The sequence below is a fragment of the Podarcis tiliguerta genome (assembly GCF_965153285.1).
Source record: "Podarcis tiliguerta genome assembly, chromosome: 1".
NCBI lineage: Eukaryota > Metazoa > Chordata > Lepidosauria > Squamata > Lacertidae > Podarcis > Podarcis tiliguerta.
This window is the reverse complement of record NC_139534.1, coordinates 118,397,697-118,418,931: the sequence shown is the minus strand read 5'-3', so window position 1 is coordinate 118,418,931 and position 21,235 is coordinate 118,397,697. Positions and strand designations below refer to the sequence as shown.

Sequence of the window (21,235 nt, the reverse complement as noted above, 5' to 3'; positions counted from 1 at the left end):
GGGGGAGGAAGGGAAAGGAGATTGTTAGCCGCTTTGAGACTCCTTAAAGGGAGTGAAAGGCGGGATATCAAATCCAAACTTCTCTTCTTCTTCTTCTTCTTCTTCTTCTTCTTCTTCTTCTTCTTCTAATATTTAGGAAAACTGCAAGGGTTTTCCTTTCCTGTTTCAGAAAACTTTTTTGTAGGTGGGCAGAGAAGGCAGTACTTGCTTTTTAATTGTGTTGGTTGTTTCTCTTAAGTTGCTTTTGTACTGTTTTAGACTTGTACTGTTTTAGACTTGTACTGTTTTAGACTTGGGTTCTGTTGCGCTTTACTTATTGCTGCTATACGTTTTATCGCTGCTAAGTGTTTTTACGATATAATGTAAGCGGCTCCAAGAGCTTTTTGGAAGCATGTGACAGGAAAATAACATAACCAGAAAGAAAGAAAGAAAGAAAGAAAGAAAGAAAGAAAGAAAGAAAGAAAGAAAGAAAGATACACCCCAACATGTCCTTAACGTAACCTCTGTTCAATGGAAGTCCATGTCCTACAAAATGTAAAGAACTAAAATGCTATTGTGTCAATAACTTTCATCACAGCTGTGCCCAGAAAAAAACCTGATCAATAAACACACCCAGTCAATGCAAAAAACAAAAAAGAGTAAATAGGTTTGCCAAGGAATATGAGCACAGGAAACAAACAAGGAAGCAAGGATTGCCCTAGCTTACCTTCTTTGCCATTTTCTTTTTTAAAAAAAGTTCTTATTTGACATTTTATAGTATCTTCATCGATTCCTTTATACATTTCAACATTTAACAATTTTCACCTCAGCACAGCATAAAACTATGCACTCTTATTTACACAGAATAAATGTATACAAGCGCTTTTTGTCTGGCATGAAAGGTGTGTAGTACAAATGGCTGAGTTCTATGGCAGATCAATGCAAGTTCCGCTGGTACTCATGCAAATCACTCTGCACTAAAGCTGGCCTCTGACATCTCTCAGTGATGGCTCAGACCCAGGCAGATGGTGGGAGAGGAATAATAATAATAATAATAATAATAATAATAATAATAATAATATAAAGCATTGCCTCTACCCTGGAGAAATGCCACAGCTGAAGACACATTTTCCACAATGCACAGAACACTGATGCTCAGCACACAGAATGAAAACATACTGGCTGAGACTTGTTAAATACATAAACATAACTGCATTTTAGGGCAAGAAGCCTATGCAGTATTGAACATCGGTGGCATGGAAACATTGATCACAAACTTAAAATACTGTTTCCATTTTCCTTTCTACTGCCAGCTCTGCTATGACAATCTCTGTCTTACATGAAAGCTACAGTCTTAAAAGTGCAGCTCCTCTGTAGAAACTTCTGCTCATATGGAAGCGACTCGCATCCGAATCATACAGGCCCCAAACGCAATTTGTAAGTAGAACTCCCCCAAGACCCTCAATGACAGTAACCTGTGCCAGAAAAGTCTCTGTGGTTGCATCGGCCACAGCGCTGAGCCCGTTAGCATGACTTAGCCGAGGACTCAAAACAGGGAAATTCCTGCAAGGCCAAATCATGTACTGGTAAAGGGCTAGAATTGTTTTAAAGAGAAAAGGGCTGAAGTTCAGCTTTAGCTAAGCAAGAGAAAGAAAGAAAATCACCTCTAGTCTGTAGGACAGAAAAGGCTTAAAGGCTAAAGTGTAGATTCAACCAAGTTTAAAGAGGGTCACATTTCGATGCTCCCAGTGGGACCTAACCTTGACTCTGAACCTTTCTTAATCACTTCTAGTCACAGGTTTTGTGCATTCTGTAGTGAGTCACGGCAGCTAGACTGTATAGACTTCGGACTGCAGGCTAGTCATTCATTCATTCTGGAAGCTCTTTCCCTCATTAACTATAGCAGCAAGAGGGTGGAAACTAGTAACAGGTACAGATTTAGTAGTATTCTGCAAGGAAACCACAGCTCAGTGAGCATCAAGACGCTGTAGAGCAATGGTTCCAAATGTGGACGTTAAGAGGCAAGAGGGTACTGGAGGGTGCTGGAGGTGTCAATTACTATCAGACTTTGAAAAGCTGGCGCCATTAGGTCAAGTTCACCAATTTTGTTGAATTAAATAGATTTAACCGGGTTTTGAATAAACATGCAATTCATTGCTCCTGCTTCGAATTTCATTGTGTTAATATCTCCCTTAGTGGGTCATGCAAACCACTATTCTGAACAATGCACTTTGTAGGGTAGGGTAGAGGGCATTGGGGATGAGTTTATGGAACCAAAGAGGCTGTGCTCTCAAAATGTTTGGGAATCACTGCCCTAGAGTATCACAGCTCCATGGGGGGGGGGGGGGAAACGAGCTAAGCAAGTTGGGCACCTGTATGGTTGAGCCAGCAGCATTCTAGAGTAGGGTTTCGCAAACTTGGGTCGCTAGCTGTTTTGGGACTACAACTCCCATGATCCCTAGCTATCAGGACCAGTGGTCAGGGATGATGGGAATTGTAGTCCAAAAACATCTGGAGGGCCAGGTTTGGGAAACCCTGCTCCAGAGTAAATTTGGAAGCAAACTCCAAAACACAGGACATATATATACAGTTGATTTTTAAGATCACTGATATTATCATTGCCAGATCTTGATGACTCCGTCCCAGCCACATGTAGCAAGGAGCGACGGAAGGACTGGATGGAAAGTTGCACACACGCAGGCCTGGCTTTGCGCGGACAGCGTGCGAATGATCCGAGCCGTGCGATAGTTGTAGAAAAACACTTTGCCCTCCGAACTCCCCGTGACGAGCAGCATTCCATCAGGGGAAAACTCGCAGCCTATCGCAAATCCTTCAACCTGCAAGAATCCGGAATCGAAAGAGGTTAAATAAATCAAGATGTTAATTAAGGAAATGGGATATGATCTATAACCTCCCGAAATTTCATAGTGTAATAAACATGTCAGTTTTTACCATAATGGCCTAATTGCTTCCCTAGGTGTTTATTAAGACAGCCCCATTAAGGACTTTACATTGTTAGCGCCAGCCGGTTTATACGTGACAAGGCTATTAGCAACTAATAACACTTGCAGGTATTTTAAGCTCTACTCGCTCCTCAGTTTAGTTCTAAATTAACTAAAATATAGAGAACAGGGTTGAAGTCGATTAATTTTTATCCCCGCTGTAAATCAGAAGCATAAGCAGGCATTTAAAAGGGCAAGATCTATTACGAGTTTGCAGACAGGGGAGGATACCTTGTGCCCTTCGTATATCTTCTTTTTGTTCATTCTGTAGGGCCGCAGGCTAGAGAACAAGGCCAGGTAGTTGCCATTTGTCTGAGCAACGAAGGCAGGCTCCTTAGGATGCGGTGCAAAACTGGGGCAGGTGTAACGTTCCTGTGTGGAGAATTGGGAAGAATGGCAGAAGGATAAAGCCTTGGCTCCAAGTTCTAGTTCCAACATTGTACCAGGCCTATAATCAAGCCTGAGCAGAACAAACCACATAATCATAGAATAGTGATATTGCAGAATTAGAAGGGATCCCAAGGGTCATCTAGTCCAACCCCCAGTGTAATGGTTCTAGGGGTTGCTCGTGCGTAAGCCGGTGCAAACACTTGGCTGGATTGCCTGAGTGAACCTTTTCTGTCCGGACAGCCACTCACCCGTGGCTGTCTCAATCACTGGCAGAATCCGTCAGTGGGCGTTTCTTAAACTTCTTCCAGCAAAGAAGCTCTTTGACGCCTAGTCTCCTCCTACTCTCTCTGTGCGAAAGCCTTCTGCACAAGGAGGGCGTAGGCAGCGGAGGACCTCTACTCTCCCCGCTGGTCCCCGGCAAGGAGTCATGGGACCGCCTCGCCACTTCCCCCATCTGCCCCCCTTCTCCACTGGTGCTACGCTGATTCTCTTCCCCAGAAGATGGGCTGCCTCTCCCAATCCCGGGACGCTCTCCGGAATCCCTCTGGATTTTGCTCTCTCCCTCCGGCACTGATGGCAGTTCCCTGACACCCAGCAATCCATGAATCTTCCCCAGCCCTTCTTCTGTTTCACCTGCATCTCATTTTCTATTGTAAGCTCCTCAGGGCAGGGGCCTGTCTTCTGTGGAATGCCGTGCATGGCGACAGCTACTATATAAACCTGAGAAGAGCTAAATGGAAAAAGGAAACCTGAAAATGATTTTCTAACAAACTCTCTGAGGGTTTTCTTTTCTGCCCTTTCCCCCAGCTGAACTGTTGGAGAAATGCACCTTCTACCCGACAACACAGTGGAAAACCTGGGTGCAAATGTGGATCCAACCCAATTTACATATTGCTGACAGTAGTATCTGTGCCCTACTCCTCCCCACTGCTTCCTTCATCTACCTATATGAACAGGCAATAGAGTTTTGAACAGAAAATAAGAAGACAAATTTCTGGGTATTTGCTGGAGCAAAATCCTCCAACCCGATTTCACCACCTACAAACTGAGTTGAGGAATTTGATCCAACCCTACAACAAGCAATAAATTTACGTTAAAAATGAACCGCGCAGTATTTATTTAGTTGATGCTATGAAAACGCACAAAGAAATCCCACATGTGTCGGAACAATCAGAAATCATTTCTATGATATGATTTAGCAGCAGCAGCAGCACCAAAAATCAACCCTGCATACAATTTGCTCTGCTCGCTTTGCTACACAGCCGTATCGGAGTAATTTGTACGACTGACGATCGTGTCGCTTCAGGGAGACGGGACGCGTGTTGCAAATTATTCCCTTTTAACAACGAAAGCAGAAAATGTTGATGGAGGAAATGAGAAGTGCTTCTTAAAAGAAAATTGCGCTCCTGCAAAACAGGACTCAAGCAGCCCTTTCAGGACATCCCAGCGCCAGCCTCGTTTCCTTTGACCACTTGCTCACGCCGGAACGTGACATCAACTTTTGTGACCGTCTTTCCCAATTTCTCCACGTGAGAGTGCGTAAAGACAAAATGGAGATCTTTCCAGGTGCTAATCTGGTGGAAACTGTTCTGCATTTATCCAACAGGAGTGTGGAGGAAGGAAAGCCATATGACCATGGAGGACCATGGGCGTGGGCATGATTTGTTTTGGGGGGCAGGCAACTGCTGGGGGGGCAGAACCTCAATTGAGTACAGTGGTACCTTGGGTTAAGTACTTAATTCGTTACAGAGGTCCGTACTTCACCTGAAACTGCTCTTAACCTGAAGTACCACTTTAGCTAATGGGGCCTCCTGCTGCTGCCGCGCCGCAGGAGCACGATTTCTGTTCTCATCCTGAAGCAAACTTCTTAACCTGAGGTACTACTTCTGGGTTAGTGGAGTCTGTAACCTGAAGCTTATGTAACCTGAAGCGTATGTAACCCGAGGTACCACTGTACTTTCAATGCTTTTCAATATATTTTGCAGCTCTTCCGTGACCTCCTCATTAATTTTCACTTCTTCTCATTGTGGTACTCAGGCTGTGACTGATGATCAGCCCCCATACACATGAGCAGGGGTGTCAACTTGAATTAAATATTGGGGGAGGGGCAGGTAAGCCCTGCTCAGCATAAGCAATCACATGATGTGGCACATGCACACCATTTGAATGGCAATGCCCATCAACTTCCTCAAATATTTTATGGGTGGGGTTGGCTCCTAGGAGTAGACTCCTATGCACAAGAGGGAGGTATCAGCAACCTAGAAGTAATGTGACATTTGCAGAAGTCCAAGAGGTAACTTCTTCACAAAGGCAGATAGTTAAAATATGGCCACCAACATGAGCATCGCTTATTTCCCACAGATTCCTCCCTGGAGCCAGTTTTTAGGAAGCCACAACAGTGAAAGAGATTCACCACTTTTAATCTAAGCCGTTCCTTCCATATGTAATACAGTGGTACCTCGCAAGACGAATGCCTCGCAAGACGAAAAACTCGCAAGACGAAAGAGTTTTTTGTTTTTCGAGTTGATTCGCAAGACGAATTTCCCTATGGGCTTGCTTCACAAGACGAAAACGTCTTGCGCCTTTTTCTTAAAACCGTCAATGCATTTCCTATGGGAAACCGTGCTTCGCAAGACGAAAAATTCACAAGACGAAAAAACTCGCAGAACGAATTAATTCCGTCTTGCGAGGCACCACTGTACCTGAACTGTTTTTGTCTGAGGTTTTTACCATACCAGCTCTTAAACGATCTGAACCCAGACACTTAGTATTTCAATTGAATTAACCACTTCTTCTGGTGTATCAATAAAAAAAATCCATAAATAATCCATATATATCATCTATCTATCTAGACATCCTGGCTGGTAGCCATTGACAGCCTTATCCTATATAAAGGATGGATCAGGTCATTTGTTCCAGTGTACAATGGACAAGAGGCTCAGATGCAAAAGTCAGCTGTTTTAGAAAAGAAAGAACGAAAGGCAAACTATGGAAGCTGTTTTGGCTCAATGAATGGTGTTTACCCTCGATGAAAGTGGAAATTGACTTTTCAGTGTATTGGGAGTGCATGCAGCCTTCCATCTGAAAGATTAGAGATGGAAATTTATGAAACTAAAGGCATTTTTTTGGGTAATTGTTTACCAAAAAAACCCCCAAACCAACCCTCAATTTCACGCTAGCTCTAGAGAGTGCAGTAAACTGCCCCATTCAATAACACTCTCCTTTTTAACTCCCAAGGAAATCATTTTGTTTAAGCTTCTGAATACATCAGAACTGAGTGCTCTGCAGTTTCTTATTCACTGAAGCGCGTTGCTTTTGAAGTGCAAATGACTAACCTACTATCACAATTTATGCACTGGATTGTGCATCTGCAAATCCGGACAAAGGCAATCACGGAAAGTTGGGAATGGGCAAGTTCTATTAAATCATCCACTCCATCTCTCCGCGAGGACAGAATTGTTCTTTTCAGAGATAAATGGATGCAAACTGACCCTGACTCTTTATGTTTTCAAAAGAGACTTGAGTTTCCGCAGACTTCCTACTATATGTGAAACGGATGGATTTAAAAGGAAACGCCTTTTAAAAATGGTGCAAAATCATTACACTGCACAAGATGGCGGTTCTAAAAGCAGCCAGCTTCATTCTTCAGGAAGTTGCAAGAAACTCACAACAGGGAGGTGTCTAACAACTTCCTGTTCCTGAAAAAACAGGTGTAGGGAATCTGTTTTTGCTGTCAAGAGCCTCATTTCCACAGAATAATCTGTTAGGGCAGGCTTCCTCAAACTTGGCCCTACAGATGTTTTTGGCCTACAACTCCCATGATCCCTAGCTAGTCTCAAAACATCTGGAGGGTCGAGCTTGAGGAAGCCTGCGTTAGGGGCACCTGAGAATAGTGGGTGGGGTCACAGCCAGCAGTTGTCAGAGCAACACCAAAGTGGGAGGAGCCAGATTAAATGCTTGGAATGTGATACTAGGCCGATGGCCACAGCTTCCCTATCTGTGCCAAAAGCCCAAGACTGAAATCTGAGAGCAGGTTCACGTTTCATCCCACAGAGGTGCACAGGAATGACCCCCGAGCTACCGCAGAGGGCGGGATTCAGCCAGAGGCGCCATCTTGAATAAACTCCATAATTGATCACACGACACACACGCCATTTGAATGACAATGCCCATCAACTTTGAAAGGCATTGCCTCCTCAAATATTTTATGGGGGAAGTGAAGGGGCCTTGACCCCTAGGAGTAGGTTCCTGTGGATTCAGCTAATGATTCCCATCTATGGAAGCCTGACTTCCATCTTTGCAACAGGAAAGCATCCATAGCATCCTAGTCTCAGCTCTGTAATATAACGGCTATACATTAATAATGTTGAGCGAGACACACGGCTGCCCCTTCTGCGTGCTGTCCCCACATGTGCCACCCCCCCCATAGCCCTGCGGAGATTCGGAGAACCCCCCCCCCCCAGAACAGGATGTGGGGAGAGGAGAGGGGTGATCATTCTGCCTGGCAAGTAGTAATGTCTGCCCTGATGGAACAACAGACATAACACAACACTCCCAGGGTACATATGGATACACAACACCTATGATCCTTGTCCTCTCATTTTTGGTGGAGGTGCCTGAGTCCCTGATTCACAGGTGAATTTTAAACGCAATAGCGATAGCCATGCAAGCCTGAAGCTTGCTCCTGTGTCCCACTGTGTGTAGACCCTACACACCAAAGGAAAGGTATGAATCGGCTTTAGAGATATTTAGTGTAAGGAGAATTTCTTCCTAGGAGGAACATAGGGACCTACCTTTTATCAGACTATTATGCTGTGAACCGCCCTGAGATCTACAGGTATAGGGAGGCATACAAATTTAATAAATAAATATTTGTCCAAAAAACTTCATCAAAGACTGGGGGGAAATTGCGGATTATTTGAAATGTTACCGTACACATGTAAGCTCATTAGAAGGCTTCACTTAAACCAGACAGTTAAAATTAATGCTAAAGGAAAACTAGGGAGTAATTAATAATTGGAATAATGAAGGAAATGCAGTGTTACAAATTTTTAAAAATATAAGAAACCGCAAAAGGAGTTGGGGGGGAGGAGTCAAAATAAACATATTTGTTGTTGGAAAATATTGGATCTGTATTTTTGTCAAAATATTTTTGAAAAACTGGAAAATAAAATTTATTATAAATAAATACAGTGGTGCCTCGCAAGACAAAAAGAATCCGTTCCGTGAGTCTCTTCGTCTAGCGGTTTTTCCGTCTTGCGAAGCAAGCCCATTAGCGGATTAGCGGATTAGCGCTATTAGCGGTTTAGCGGCTATTAGCAGCTATTAGCGGCTATTAAAGGCTTAAGGGATTAGCGGATTAGCTGCTAAAAGGCTATTAGCAGCTTAGTGCCTTAGAAAAAGGGGGTGGGGAGCGGAAAAAAACCCCCAGGAATCGCAAGACATTTTCGTCTTGAGAAGCAAGCCCCTAGAGAAATTCGTCCTGCGAAGCACCTCCAAAACGGAAAACCCTTCCGTCTAGCGGGTTTTCTGTCTTGCGAGGCACCAATGTAAATATTTGCCCAACCAGCCCAATACAGACTACTCTAAATGGAAAGAGCACTACAGGGTCTCAGTTAGAAGTATTTCCCGCCATCTGCTAACTAATTCCCTTTAACATGCCTTGCCAGGGACTGAACCTAGGACCATCTACCTGCAAATCACGTGCTCTAACACTGACCCACAGCTCCTCCAAATAATGGTTGCGGTCAGGCAGAGAGCTGTCTGGTTACAAGCCCACGGAATGAGAGGAATCAAGGACTAAATAATCAAGAGATTAGCATGCATGCGTGAATCAGCTCTTTGCTACATCACTAATCAGCCCAGGTTGACATTTCTAACGGTGCGCCACCATGAATATTTACTTCAGAAGCAAGTTCCACTGTGTTCAATGGGGGTTCACTCCCTGATGAGCATGCATAGTAAATGAAATATAAATATACTTGAAACAAATGCATGCATAGTTCTCTGGTTCGTTTGACATTTATAATCAAAGAGTAAATTAAGGGCTGTTAAAGAAGCATAATTATTGTCTAAAATGTGGTTCGTACAAAAATAAAATAAAACAATGTAAAAAACGGCTTGAGTACAGAAGTGCTGGGCTGTAGTGTCAGCTGCAACCTTCCATTGTAAAGCAAATGTGATCAATGCGTAGCAAAATGGAACCAAAAACTCTTTAGACCAGGTGCTGCACAGACGGACTTAACTAACTTAATAAAGAAAGAAGATTCCACCTAAACATTAGGAAGAACTTCCTGACAGTAAGAGCTGTTCGACAGTGGAATTTGCTACCAAGGAGTGTGGTGGAGTCTCCTTCTTTGGAGGTCTTTAAGCAGAGGCTTGACAACCATATGTCAGGAGTGCTCTGATGGTGTTTCCTGCTTGGCAGGGGGTTGGACTCGATGGCCCTTGTGGTCTCTTCCAACTCTATGATTCTATGATTCTATGAAAGCTCCAAGATGCTGTTGAGACACTGGGCTCTTTCCAGGCTGACAAGAGTTTGGGAAGTTTACTTGGCACTGTGGAAAGTGGGGAGGTGATTATTGTTACCATTGCTAAGACTGCACTACCTGGTACTAACAATCTGAAGCTAGCAAGATACACAAACAATAGTTTGGAGTCACAATCCTCCGCCATAGCAGACTCCCGGGCAAGGTGCCATTTTTCAGGCAGCTTGCTGATCCGGAACTCAAGATGTAAAGCTATCAATTCAAGGATAATAACACCTTGAAGAAATTAATATTGTAGTGCTACGACAAGAACTTGGGAGCAAATCCCACTGAACTTAATGAGGCCTACTTCCAACAACCATGCAAAATAATGAAGGGCGCTCTGCTGTTTCTCCTGAGCTCTGCACCTACAGATTGCAGCATAATGCAGCAGAGTCCTGTTGGATGAAGGACGAAATAGTAATAATGCCAATACTAATAACAATTGTTCGATATCTTAGCTATCCTTTCCCATAACGTCCCAGGTAAAGGTAAAGGGACCCCTGACCATTAGGTCCAGTCGTAGCCGACTCTGGGGTTGCGGCGCTCATCTCGCTTTATTGGCCGAGGGAGCCGGCGTACAGCTTCCGGGTCATGTGGCCAGCAAGACTAAGCTGCTTCTGGCGAACCAGAGCAGCGCACGGAAACGCCGTTCACCTTCCCGCCGGAGTGGTACCTATTTATCTACTTGCACTTTGACGTGCTTTCGAACTGCTATGTTGGCAGGAGCAGGGACCGAGCAACGGGAGCTCACCCCGTCGCGGAGATTCGAACCGCCGACCTTCTGATCGGCAAGTCCTAGGCTCTGTGGTTTAACCCACAGCGCCACCCGCGTCCCAGAGTACAGTATTAAAAACAGTTTAAAATATATTGCAACCTCATGAATAGGATCAATCCTAATATTTATGTATCTCTCACAAGGGTCAAAGGCCAGGGTAAAGAAATGTACCTTCAGCATACAAAGGAAACTTCACAATGAAAGTACCAGATGCATTTCTGTGGGGAAGGAACTCTACAACTTTGGGGCTGCCACGGAAAAGGCCCTGTCCTGGGGCATCTATCCTCTCTGTAAAAACACTCACAATACCTGAGAGCGGTGAAACTACTAAGAGCCGCCGCCCCCTCTGCTCATCTTAACACCCAAGAAGGTCTGTAGTGAAGGAGGGAGTCTTTCATATATTTTGGGCCTGAGTCATTTAGGGTTTTGAACGCTAGTGGGAGCACCTTGAATTGGGCTCAGAAACGAACAGGCAACCAGTGCAGCTGTTTAAAAAAATTCTGGACCAGTTTCCGAGTTGCCTTCCAAGGACAGCCCCACAGAAAGTGCATTGCACAGTCTAGAAATTAGTAGAGCAAGGAGTACAGTGGCCAAGTGATCTCTGTCCAACTTTGGCAAACCAGCCGTAGTTGGCAATTGGTTCTTCTAGCCACCAAGGTCACCTGAACCTTCAGCGACAATACTGGGATCCAAGACTACCCCGAGCTATGGACCTGCTCCTTCCAAGGGACTGCAATCCCACCCAAAACAGTCCATCTTCCCACCTCCTAGTTCTGAGGACGAATCTTCAGCATCCTTTTGACTGGCGGGAAGCAAATTTGTTTCAGTGGTTTCCAGAGAAAAACTGCTGTGGGCTTTTTTATTTTTTAACGGAATAGTGATTGAGCCATCGTAGAAGTAAATAAAAAAGTAAATAAAAGTCTCACATGGTAGATTTGATTGGAGATCTTTGCAGCTGTGTGGAAATCCCAGGCAATGATGGTACGGTCAGCTGAATCTTGGCTTACTGCATCAGTGCTGGTAAGAAATTCTTTCCCTTCAGGGAGGAACATGATATCTAAGGTTTGCTGTACCGCAGCTTTGTAAACTTTTATTACCTGTGGTTAAAAAAAAAAAGATTAAAAACCATAAAACAACCGTTGTTCCGGGGGCTTCTCAAGACATATTGTCTTTGCAAGCAGAAGAAGGCTATTTTAATGCAAAACATTAGTGGGCCACAAGGAGAGGAGGGAGAAAGTCCATTCAAGTTCAGGGGAAGAACTCAAGATGGAGGTGGGACCACACTGGCTTTTACATTTTTAGCATGCTCTCTAATCTCTGCACACATACCAAAACATCGTCATCTCTCACAGTTAAGGCTGCAGATATGCTATACATTTAAAGCACATGACTTTGCCCCAATGATTCCCACAATGCCCAACAGCCTTAAGTAACTACAGTTCCCATGATTCTTTGAGGGACGTCATAGGCTCTAAATGCATAGTCGCCTTTTTAGGTGAAAGCTGAGAAATCTATGCTGCTTTTGGAAGAGATATAGTTGGTGTAACCCATAGTTACGGTACTAGAACAATACTGGTTCTCAACCAGGATACTATTAAAATGAGACAACTGCATTCCACCACAACTTCCAAGGGATCACGCATGGCACGCAAAGCGTATCTGCATGCTAATAGTAAATTGATTTTTATTTCTGCAAAGAAATGATCACACATGGGTAACTCCCTAGGAAAGTCAAGGAGCATCACCAGATGAGAACTTGTAAGCTACTGGCTGGGAAAATGCCTGTCAAAATAAATAACAGTTTACATATTTTTTTAAAAAAGGTCTCCACCGCTAGCAGCAACTGCCCGGAGAATGAAAATTTTGGTTAGGGGTGGCCTGCAGGGAGGGAGGGAGGGAAGAGCTTGCAATCAGAAAATCTGCAGCAACATTTCTGAATTATTTAAAGTTGCACAAGGAACGCGTGGGCTTCTAGTGGGAGAGGGAGGGGCGCTCCGACGAGCACGCAGTACAGGAAACGGTTGCCTGGCAACAAGACCCTTTGGAAGGGAAAGGAGTTAATATTGACAGTTGGAAAGATCAGAAGGGAGGAAAGCACAAAAGTGCAGAGAGCGCTAGACAGGCAGGCAGAGGGACAGAAGCTAATTAGTTGCAGACGGGGGACATGAAAGCAAAGGGAGAAGAAGCGAGAAAAAACAGTGGCTGGGAGTCTCAGACTAAGCATTTGTATTTTAATCTCTGATTAAGATGCTCCAAAACCAAAATGAAACAAAATAAGTAATTAGGGCGCTCAGAAACGCAGTGTTTACTTGAAAGCCCTGCAGAATGTGCCTCCGGATGTAAATATGTTGTACTTGCACCCGAGGAATGCCGCATGGATCTTTCCCCCTCTTGTTTCGAAGATGCTTAACACTACATCATCAAGACAAAAGAGCTGGGGGGGGGGGGAAACATAGAGAGGTAGGAAGAAACTAGACAGCAAGTTGCCTTTCTATTTGTGCTCACTTGATTTTTGTCACCTCTTGGTTGAATTTTGGCCCCATTGGGGAGGTGGAACCTGATCATAGGAATGTATGAAACCACTTTTCTATCAATCAAAGGGGTGAGGAGTATGCTGCCCTCCAGATATGGTTGGACTCCAGCCCCCTTCAGCTTCAACCAGCAGGGATGATGGGAGTTGTAGTCCAGCAAAATCTGGAAGGCCACAGGTAACCCATCCCTGTTATCCCTGAGCCATTCCATTAGTCCAGTGTTTCTCGTCAATCTTGGGCCCCTAGCTGCTGTTGGACTACAACTCCTATCATCCCCTGCTTGCAGGACCAGTGATCAGGGATGATGTGAGTTGTAGTCCAACCACAGCTGGGGACCTAAGATTGATGAGAAACACTGCAGTAGTTCAGTGTGTCCAGCCCCGTAGCATCTATTCCCCGATTAGGAATGGCTTTTAGATGGTCTTTCCTGTTGGGACTGTTCTGGGGTGCAGGAGAGGATATATTGACTAATTATATCCTTATCCAACTGGTGCTAGCAAGTTCCCAAAATATCAGCAGAGTTTATAGACATTCCCCTTTTAGTTTGCAACAGTAACGTCTGCACAGGTTCGCTAGAACCTCTATAATAATTACTCTGGTAATTTCCCCTTTTGTTCCCTCTTAAAATACAAGACACGACACAGTCTTTATAAAAGTATAAAAGAGTTTACTCACGTTCTGTTCACAATATGATCCCAGAAGGCAGACACCTTTAAAAAGGTTACATACATTCAGAATCTATCTTATGCGAAGATAGTCCTTATCTCCTCTCTTGGCTTGGAGCCAAGAGAGCATCCTTAGATGTTTCCTCATCAAAGGAAGATGGCAGAGAGAGGGAGTGGCTGCCTGCCCTGTGCTTTTATCATTACCTGCACAGGTGAGGCCACACCCACCTCTGGTCCGTCCCAGGAAGTTTACCTGCTTGCTGGACTGACATCCCTCCCCATGTTCTAATATGTACATTCTAGGAATGTTGTCATTGACTGCTCCTGTGTTTACATCCCACATTTCCTAGACCTGCCTGGAGATTCCAGGGATTGGACCTGCATGCAAACCATGTGCTCTACACTAGTGACCTCCAGCTCTTTCCCAAGAAACCTATAACATCTTCAGATGGTTTGTAATCCACCTACCTACCTCTGTGTCATGGTTCAGACACGGGACAAAACCACCTAAACAAGATGGGAACTGCAAGGGAACACATTGTTCTCACCTAAACTGAGCCACATTATACTTGCAGTATTGAACACACCAACTTCAAAAACATATAATATCCATTTCAGGAATTAGCCACTTGCAACGTGATCTGGGCTCACAATTCTGCAAAAGGCTGTACTCAGAACCCACCGAGATGCATGCCAAAGCGTGCTGGAACAACGACAATGCCTCAGTCATCTTGGCAGTAGAATCAAAGATGAGGAGAGTCAAGAGGAAGAACAAAATGGCAGGGAAGTGTGGATCCCTCACCACAGCAACAGAAGCACTTCCTCTCCTCCCAGGAAGCCTGGATGTGTGCTAGGAGATCCAGGGCTTCCTCAGGCCTGTAGTTGGCTGTTCATATCTCCAAATCTAAAGCTTGAAAACAAGGCTACCAGGCCTACAAGAAACAGCAAACTGAGAATGTTGGAAAACATTGCTTTAGTGCTAAAATACTTCACCAAATCTGTGCTCTGGTAGGTTTCTGAAAGAAAATACTGTTATTTAAACTCTGCACTTTTAAAATCCTGGCATACTTCAGTAAGCTCATCCATTTGGTAGAAGAGGAAAATGTGTTGTTGGTGGGTTTTTTGCTTCTTTATATGAGCAGGTTTATTTCACACATACAAACAGGTTTTCGAAAGCCTGCTTACTGAAGCTCAATATTCCCGGACAATCACAAACAGCTTTCAGATAGAGGCACAATAGTGTCGGATGTTAACAAAAAAACAACAACCCAGTATTATGCCGGATTTTTTTCTTACTTAAAGAGAGTTTGAAGCTGAAGGCTTACTTCAAGGAAGATTGTTTGGCCACACAAGAGACTCGTCCACTCTTAATACTGTGAAAAGCATACATTGAGCTGGAGTCAAAAGCCGTTTCTGTACTGATGCACTGCCTCCTTTGATTTGCAGTTGTGAACTCCAGAAATGAGTGCAACAAATCTGGACTCAACATTTTTGCAGCTTTGGACTCATTGCATGAGCAAGGAGTAGCCGGACTATAAAGCATCAAGCCTGACCACACAGCAGTTTGAAGTTGCCCCACAGGCTTTCACAGGGAAATGCAGAGCACTTCGCTTCTGTTCATTCTCTCTCTCACATCCATATTTATGGTTCTTGTTTGTAATATTTATTCGCTGCCCTTCAGCCAAAGGTCTCAGCAAATCTTACAAATTAACTGATAGAAAGAATATAACAGTAAATATAGAAAAGTAGGTTCAGAGCAGAGCGCAGCAGAACAAAACACCAGCGTAAAAATAAGTCACACAAGCTAAAAGGCCTGTGCAAAGAACAAGGCTTTCCACTGGGAGCTGAAAAGAAAACAAAGATCATGCCAGGTGATCTCTGGGGAGGGAATCTGAGAAGTGGGTGCCACAGCTGAAAAGGCCCTGTCTCCAAACACCATCCCCCTTACCACAGATGGCAGAGGGACCGAGAGCAAGGCCTCGGTGGCTGATCTCGAAATTACAGGTTAATGGAGGTCTAAAGCCAATCCTTCAGATACTCTGGTCCCATGTTATATAGGGCTCTTTAAGTCAAAACCAGTCCCTTGAATTTTGCTTGGAAATGGGCTGGAAGCCTATGTATAGTTACAAGACTTGATGGGATACGTTCTCCATGTCTGGTCTCTGTTAATAAGCTCGCAGCTCTAATTGGCAATCCTCAAAGGCAGCCCCACATAGCGGGTATTACAGTAAAGGTAAAGGTAAAGGTACCCCTGCCCGTACGGGCCAGTCTTGACAGACTCTAGGGTTGTGCGCCCATCTCACTCAAAGAGGCCGGGGGCCAGCGCTGTCCAGAGACACTTCCGGGTCACGTGGCCAGCGTGACATCGCTGCTCTGGCGAGCCAGAGCCGCACACGGAAACGCCGTTTACCTTCCCGCTATAAAGTGGTACCTATTTATCTATTTTCACCCGGGAGTGCTTTCGAACTGCTAGGTTGGCAGGCGCTGGGACCGAACAACGGGAGCGCACCCCGCCGCGGGGATTCGAACCGCCGACCTTTCGATCGGCAAGCCCTAGGCGCTGAGGCTTTAACCCACAACGCCACCCGTGTCCCCAGCTCTAATTGGCAATCCTCAAAGGCAGCCCCACATAGCGGGTATTACAGTAATGTGAACCAAATATACGGAAAACTGCTACAAGGGTAGCTCTGTCCAGGAGGGGTCACAGCAATAGTCAAGTGGATATGGGGCAAGAAACTAAAATAGAATCTTGACAAGGTGGCGGCTCTGTTGATCAGCTGTCCAGGGAGGCTGTTTCAATCAGCTCCAGAAGGGACTCTACTTCCCATGCAAGATAAGGTGCACAGTTGGGGAGTGGTGTTGCACTTGTCTTTGTCTCTTGAGTTTCAAAAGGCATAAAGGACCTATCCATAGAGGTTTATCCACCGATTGCACCCCTAGACAGCGACAGTCTAGCCACAGTTATCCATGCCTTAGTAACTTAAAGGCTCCATGGACTACCACAAAGAGCGTAAGATGGGGATGCCTTCGGAGACAGTTTGGAAGATAGTCCAGGGGTTATACAAAGATCCTCTGGCACCTTCATTGTACAGCTTCCAGAAAATGCTGAAGATGCACCTCTTTACCTTGGCTTTTGGCACTTGAGGTGCATGTTTTTAGGGCCTGCCTGTTTCTGTGGTTGTAAGCTGTTTTTAATTGTTTTTAATATTGTGTTTTAATGTTGTGACCCGCCCTGTGACCTTAGGGCGATTTGCAGGCAATAAATAAATAGTATTGACTATCAGTCTTGGTGGGACGCAGGTGGCGCTGTGGGCTAAACCACAGAGCCTATGACTTGCCGATCAGAAGGTTGGCGGTTCGAATCCCCACAATGGGGTGAGCTCCCGTTGCTCAGTCCCTGCTCCTGCCAACCTAGCAGTTTGAAAGCACGTCAAAGTGCAAGTAGATAAATAGGTACCACTCTGGCGGGAAAGTAAACGGCGTTTCGGTGCACTGCTCTGGTTCACCAGAAGCGACTTAGTCGTGCTGGCCACATGACCCGGAAGCTGTACACCAGCTCCCTCGGCCAATAAAGCGAGATGAGCGCCACAACCCCAGAGTCAGCTACGACTGGACCTAATGGTCAGGGGTCCCTTTACCTTTACCTTTACCAGTCTTGGTATTCCCTACCCCATTCCTTCGCATGTAATTCTACACACACACACGCTGCCAGTAGTCTACCTTCAGACTGAATTTCTCTCTCGTCTCTTCATTGAGTTCAGCTGCCATGCACATTGTTGCGCTGTGTAAAATACATTAATCAGCACCAGCATTTCACACTCCCACCTATTGATCCAAAAGAGCACATATACTCTTTCCAGTAGCCAGGCTGGCTCTTAAAATGCTCTGCAGGTAGGAAAGACAGGTGCTTCCAGCGCCATAAGCCACATCGCTCTGAAAGGCAGGAATGTCTCTTCCATCTGAAGCAATAATAGTCTCTGGTGCAGTTTCAGCCACATCCTTGTGCATAATTTCACCAGGTATCTTTTACGAATCCCCAAGTAGATTTAATACAGATTTCAGCTGTGATAAAGCCCACTCTGATAAACTGAAACGGTTCTTGATGACGAGCCAAAAAAAAAAAAAAAGGCATTCAAATGTTTAACTCTCTTTTTTTCAAAAAGATAAGTACACCCTCAAGAAGCTTTGCTGTAGAAAAGAAAGCAATGAAAGTGTTCTTTATCTGCCACCATCTCTTATACAGGCAGAAGAATCTCTCGGTTGGTTTTCATAGCTGCTGAATTCTCCTATGAATGGCAAGCCTGGTATGCAGAGAACTCAATTTACATGCATTTCATATAGAACCATTTTCTGGGGTTTCAACAGGGTTAAATATGTGGCAATGGGTATATCAAGCCATAAAAACAGAATCCCCAAGACTTCTCCAATATCTGTGATCTTGGTATTTTTAGCTGGCACAATACAACTCTGGAATGCTTCGGAAGTTCACTGTGAAAACATGGTTCACCACCAGCAAACTGAGGGAAGGGAGGGGGAAGTATGGTTTAAAAGGTGGCCTGCCACAAAGGTAGAAAGCCTCAGGCACAGGGGGCAAATGTCAGAAGCCAGGCTCCTGGGACCCTCCATAGGTTATGCCTCTATCTTGGTCATAAGGTAAAGGTAAAGGGACCCCTGACCATTAGGTCCAGTCGTGATCGACTCTGGGGTTGCGGCGCTCATCTTGCTTTACTGGCAGAGGGAGCCGGCATACAGCTTCCAGGTCATGTGGCCAGCATGACTAAGCCGCTTCTGGCAAACCAGAGCAGCGCACGGAAACGCCGTTTACCTTCCCACCAGAGCGGTACCTATTTATCTACTTGCACTTTGAGGTGCTTTCGAACTGCTAGGTTGGGACCGAGCAACGGGAGCTCACCCCATCACGGGGATTCGAACCGACAACCTTCTGATCGGCAAGCCCTAGGCTCAGTGGTTTAACCCACAGCGCCACCCGCGTCCCTTACCTTGGTCATACCCCTGCTCTAAATCCTCCTTGAGTGTTTTTTGTCTAGATGGAATGTGTCCCTGAATTATGGTATTACTGCTTGCTTTCCTGCATGGAGGATACATTTACTTCTGCTAAATGAGTCAGCATAGCCACTGGAGGGACGTGGAAAATTGTGCCCATCAACCCATGTACTATCAAAACCCAAGGGGCACATTGGTTGCCAGATATGGTGGCATTATTTTCAGCTGTCCAACCCCACTAGGCTAACTCAACCACCCTGTGGCTCCTGGACTTCCCACTTATTTTCAAGTTTATCTTCACATGGATGGGGATTTGAAACGCACTTGTCTGAAAAAAACAAAAGCCAAGATTGTTGACAGGGGACTGCCATTGGAACAGGGAAGGGAGGCAGAGGGGCCGTTGGGACACAGGGAACCTCCAAAAATCTTGCGAAGCAGTTTCTCTTCCTGTGGTGGGGAAAGCCACACCCCCAGTGGGGAAGAGAGAGAGGGACCAGAGGCTGCTGCTTGGAGCCCCAGCGCCGCACCTCGTCAGTCTGAGGATGGGGAAAGCCACACCTCCAGGGGAAAGGAGGGGAAAGGGCTAGAGGATGCTGCTGGGAGCCTCAACACCGCTGCTTGCCAAGCCGGCCAGGAGGGAAACATGCCTCTTCCGTCGCCCACCTTGCGCAGAGGGGTAAAATGCAAAGGAAGGAAGGAAACGGCTGGGGGATGACTAAGTTCTTATGTTGGGGGAGGATCCGGAAAGGACCACTCCCGGATTCTGCTAGCTGAGGCAGACATGAACTTGTGGTTCTGCACTGTAAATAGTTTTGCACCAAAATAAAACCTGTAAAAGACAGGTCGGTGTCCTGCCTGGTTACTCACGAGCAACCACCATTGCCATTTGACAATTGTCGTGAAACTGACACCTATGGCTAATGACTCTTGTGGGATCCTAGCATAAAGTGAATGGGTTTTGCCAAGGCCTGCCAAAGATAATCAATGCATGTGCCACAATTAGAAAGGAGGAGGGTTGGGGGAAACTGCCTCGCCCACATCAGCTGCTCTTCTCAGCTGAATGACAAGTGGAAAGACTTAGAAGTGCAATTTAAGGCAAAATAAGATCAAAGCTGCAGCAAGTATATAAGAGGGAATAAATGCCATGGATCTTAAGAATGAAATGAGAAGAAAGCACTGTCTAAAATACATGCGCTGTACGGATAGGCAGTTTGCATGCATCACAATGACAATGCAACTGGGAAGTGAGTCCCTAGCCCACTCTTTCCAACTTAGGGATAAATTGAGCACACTGGAGACAAAATTATGATACGCCAGACAGAACATCCCCCCTCCTTATCTCATATGTGACCATAAGGATACAAGAATGGAAAAAGAGGAAATTGTGCTTGCCGCTTTGCACAAACAATCTTGATATAAAGATGGAAAATGGAAGAAAATAGATCCATACTGAACTACCCTAAGCTGGAAATTACTCCCCAATGATTTATGACCAGTCAAAGACACTAAAGGTAAACTAGTGTAAAAAGTTGGTTGGATTCTTTAACAGGAACTTTCCTACAACTTTTTTTATATATAAAAGTGTTATTAGGCCAAAATGGAGGCTTGCAGCCAACTAGTGAAGAGAGCAGGGCGCGCGCGCGCACACACACACACACACACACACAAACACAAACCTGTAGGGAAAAAAGAGATGAATCTCAAAACTGTACCAATGTATACAATGGACTTTAATCATAAAGTGTCAACAACTCTTAATCTGCTAGAGCAGCCTTCATGAACCTGGTGCCCTACAGAGTACAACTCCAATCAGGCCCAGTTCATAATAATACCTACAAATGCACACAACGATGACGGAAAAGTTCGATTTTGTCTGCATTTTAATGAAGAACAACCCAATTAGCCCTTCTCAAACTAATGCACCAACCAGAACACATCCTTCAAAATTTGCACTATCCAACCAAACAACATTTACCAATATTGGGGTAAGTGTGCATATATTGGTGAAAATAAAATACAAAACGCATTATACTGGGGCAAATGTGGAACATGTGTGCATTAGTCAAAACTGCAGGCAAAAACAATGTGCTTTATTAGGTGAAATTCACACTAAAATGTTGGTGAATTTTCATGCTATAAAATAAAACAGCAAATTGCTGCAGAAATGTGGAAAACCAGATTTAAGACTGGGAAAACGAGGAACGTAATACAGTGGTGCCTCGCAAGACGAAAAGAATCCGTTCCGCGAGTTTCTTCGTCTAGCGGTTTTTTCGTCTTGCGAAGCAAGCCCATTAGCGGATTAGCGCTATTAGCGGTTTAGCGGCTATTAGCGGCTATTAAAGGCTTAAGGGATTAGCGG

General features: G+C 44.9%; 1 protein-coding gene across 5 annotated transcripts in view; it reads right to left on the bottom strand.

The window, feature by feature from the left end:
* Positions 1 to 340: 340 nt before the first annotated feature.
* The window catches only part of WDR25 (WD repeat domain 25), a 95,066-nt gene continuing 74,171 nt past the window's right edge, over positions 341 to 21,235 (bottom strand). For 4 of the 5 annotated variants that reach the window (XM_083437403.1, XM_083437404.1, XM_083437405.1 and 1 more), the window contains 3 exons: positions 11,603 to 11,773; positions 3,213 to 3,353; positions 341 to 2,816 (listed from right to left, as the gene is read on the bottom strand). In XM_083437403.1, coding sequence (XP_083293529.1) covers positions 2,595 to 2,816; positions 3,213 to 3,353; positions 11,603 to 11,773 — 534 coding nt within the window. In that variant the 3' untranslated portion in view covers positions 341 to 2,594. Of the gene's footprint in view, positions 2,817 to 3,212; positions 3,354 to 6,394; positions 6,453 to 11,602; positions 11,774 to 21,235 lie in introns of all 5 variants that reach the window. The other variant, XR_014510377.1, reaches the window with a different exon arrangement.